This window comes from Volvox carteri, assembly GCF_000143455.1.
Source record: "Volvox carteri f. nagariensis unplaced genomic scaffold VOLCAscaffold_289, whole genome shotgun sequence".
Lineage (NCBI taxonomy): Eukaryota > Viridiplantae > Chlorophyta > Chlorophyceae > Chlamydomonadales > Volvocaceae > Volvox > Volvox carteri.
The window spans coordinates 12,502-14,947 of record NW_003307821.1 but is presented as its reverse complement, the minus strand read 5'-3'; the positions used below and the strand labels follow the sequence as shown (position 1 = coordinate 14,947).

Genomic DNA, 2,446 nt, shown 5'->3' with positions numbered 1-2,446 from the left:
GGCGCCGGGTCGTGCGTGCAGGGCCCTGCCTGGTTGGTTAGTCGTGGCAGAAGCAGTGTTTTAGCTTCCCGTGTCCTTGGTGGAGATACCTAACAATGGTTAGGTCGTCACTGAGGCTGAGGCTTGTTGGGGCGGATGCACAACAAGGCCCGGCCAATGGTCCCATTATCTCTCATGATCCTTACCATGTTTAGTAAGTGCAGGCCTCAGGCTGCACAAAAGCGCCCCGAGGCAGCCGGCATGGCATGGGATGAACACCCGAACCATGCACAGACAGGCAGGAGGGTGAGCGCGTGAAGGAACACTACAACTCTTCACCTACCACCTACCAACCTGCACCCAACGTCGACTATCAGCTCCATTTCTGGTGCAATTATCTCGACATATGTACACGTCATCATATATATGGTGTACTAGCTTGCCTTCGGCAGCGGCATTGGCGGGGCTGTCGGGTCTCCGTACATAAGGCAATCCAGAGAAGTCTCCATAAGCTCCAGAACCAAACATAGCCGCGGCGACTCCACACAGGCCGCCAGCAATCGCACAACATTTGGGTGATAACAGCGGCTCAGCACCTAGGTGTATGGATGAAGGGCGATGTACGAAGTCACTGTCAGGAACTGTAGTGCACCAGTAGCATGCACCACTTCGCCACTGCAGGACACATCTGGCTAACTACAAGAGCGGACTTGTGAGGAGTGACATGGTGTGCGCGTGCCCGCACGTTATGCGTGGCGTGGGGGGAGCAAACCCAGCCGCACCTACCCCCAGCCCACCCCCATGCACCCTACCTGCACTTCCTGCGCAAAGCTGGAGGCAAAGGCCTCGATGGGGCAACCCCAGGGCCCGTTGCTGGCCAGAAGCTTCACAGACACTCGCTGTCCCCGGTAAGTACCTTCCACCACTCGACCAAAGGTGCCCTTGCCGCGTACCACCGAGGACAGCTCCACCACATTGCTACCAGTACAGGGAGGAGCACCACCCGCACTGCCGCTGCCACTGCCGCTGACCTCCTCCTCCTTCGAGTGCAGGGGTACGACACCCGTGACGGCACCTGCTGTGGGACTGTTGCTGCTGTCGCCAGCCTCAGCATCAGCACCGGGGTCCACTAACCGCACACGCAGCTCCAGGTTGGGTTGTGGCCGCGTGCCTAGGGTAATGACCACAGCAGCCTGTTCCAGATGCGTCACCACGGTCGGCCTGGTGCCGACCACCTCCTCCTGCTCGCCAGGTTGCACTTCCCCTGGTTCCGCTCCAACTTCTGGTATTGCAGTAGTAGGGGGGTAAGCGGAATAGCCGTACCAGGGAAGGACATGCAAGGGTGAGCGGTTGCATCCAGCAGTGATTAGGCATATTAACCATGCGGCTATAGATGTTGGATGGATGGACAGGCAGCAGCCAGCATCTGGCGGACTCGCCTGACTTGGGAAGGTGGTTACGAGGGGTCGCAAGTGAGGCCCCGCGTCCGCCGCTCCCGTTCTCATAAGCAGTACCAGTAATGTTCAGCTGAGAGGCTGGGCCTGGGCAACTGTTGGCAGATACACACATACGCACATACGTCACATACAACAGCAATGGGGGCTGGGCATGGAACAACTGAGAGCTAGCAGCAGCAGACGTCGCATGAAGGAAAAGTGCAAGCATGACGGCCGGCTTACATGGGTGACCAGCAGCATTTGTTATGACTGGATGAGCGGCTAGGAAGGCATGACTCAAATACACCACCCCACACAAAGGATTGCTACTGCGCCAGTTAGTGATCTAGGGCGGGCTCCCCCTTAAGTCATCCCGTATCACAAACTCGTAGCTACTACGCAAATAGGGCTATGTGTTGCTAGCTTCTCACAAAAGCGTGCATGTGCATGTGTTTTAATGATCTGAGACGCGATAAGGGAAGTGCCGATGGGGGTACACGAGAATAACTTTACCGAAGTGAGCTCCGTAGCCCAGCGACGTCTTATAACCTTTCAATGGAAAACTGTAAACATTGCTTAAATCTTTCAAGGAGATGTTGAATAGAAGCGTGATATCAAGAACCCGTATAAACACGCGGCGCTGTAGTGGAGAAGAATGGCGGGGGGGTGGGGACGACTGGGTGCATATGTGTGTGTGTGCATGTGTGTCTCTGTGTATGCATGTGTGACACCAAGTCTATCTCCCTTACCTTCTCAACTCAAGGCAGCTGTGACCGAAGTTGTTCGTCAAAAAAGAAAGAATGTTCATGATCGCGTGACTGCCGCCAACATCTTTGCAGTATTCCTGCAGCTGCTTCGAGCGCAATGCAGCCGCCACCATCAACGCGACTAGGGACACGGTAACCACGGTCCCTGCATACGTGTTGTGTTTGCGTGCATGAACAGGTCATGGTTATGAGCTCATGTCTGTGTATGACTTAGAGCTCATGTCTGTATGTGTACACGTCGTCTCGTGGTAGGCCTCTGCCCGC

The 2,446-nt window shown here is 55.6% G+C and overlaps 2 protein-coding genes across 2 annotated transcripts in view; both read right to left on the bottom strand.

Moving 5' to 3' along the window:
- Nucleotides 1–413: 413 nt before the first annotated feature.
- Nucleotides 414–1,676, bottom strand: VOLCADRAFT_101017 (uncharacterized protein; the record flags this gene model as incomplete). The annotated part of the gene is made up of 3 exons (XM_002959486.1): nt 414–575; nt 792–1,418; nt 1,659–1,676. 3 exons carry the CDS (start codon nt 1,674–1,676, stop codon nt 414–416), a joined length of 807 nt encoding a protein of 268 aa, XP_002959532.1.
- A 324-nt stretch (nt 1,677–2,000) lies between these two features.
- The window catches only part of VOLCADRAFT_101016 (uncharacterized protein), a gene marked incomplete at both ends in the record, with an annotated part of 5,386 nt that continues 4,940 nt past the window's right edge, over nt 2,001–2,446 (bottom strand). The window contains 2 exons of the mRNA XM_002959485.1: nt 2,001–2,055; nt 2,165–2,327. Coding sequence (XP_002959531.1) covers nt 2,001–2,055; nt 2,165–2,327 — 218 coding nt within the window. The remainder of the gene's footprint in view (nt 2,056–2,164; nt 2,328–2,446) is intronic.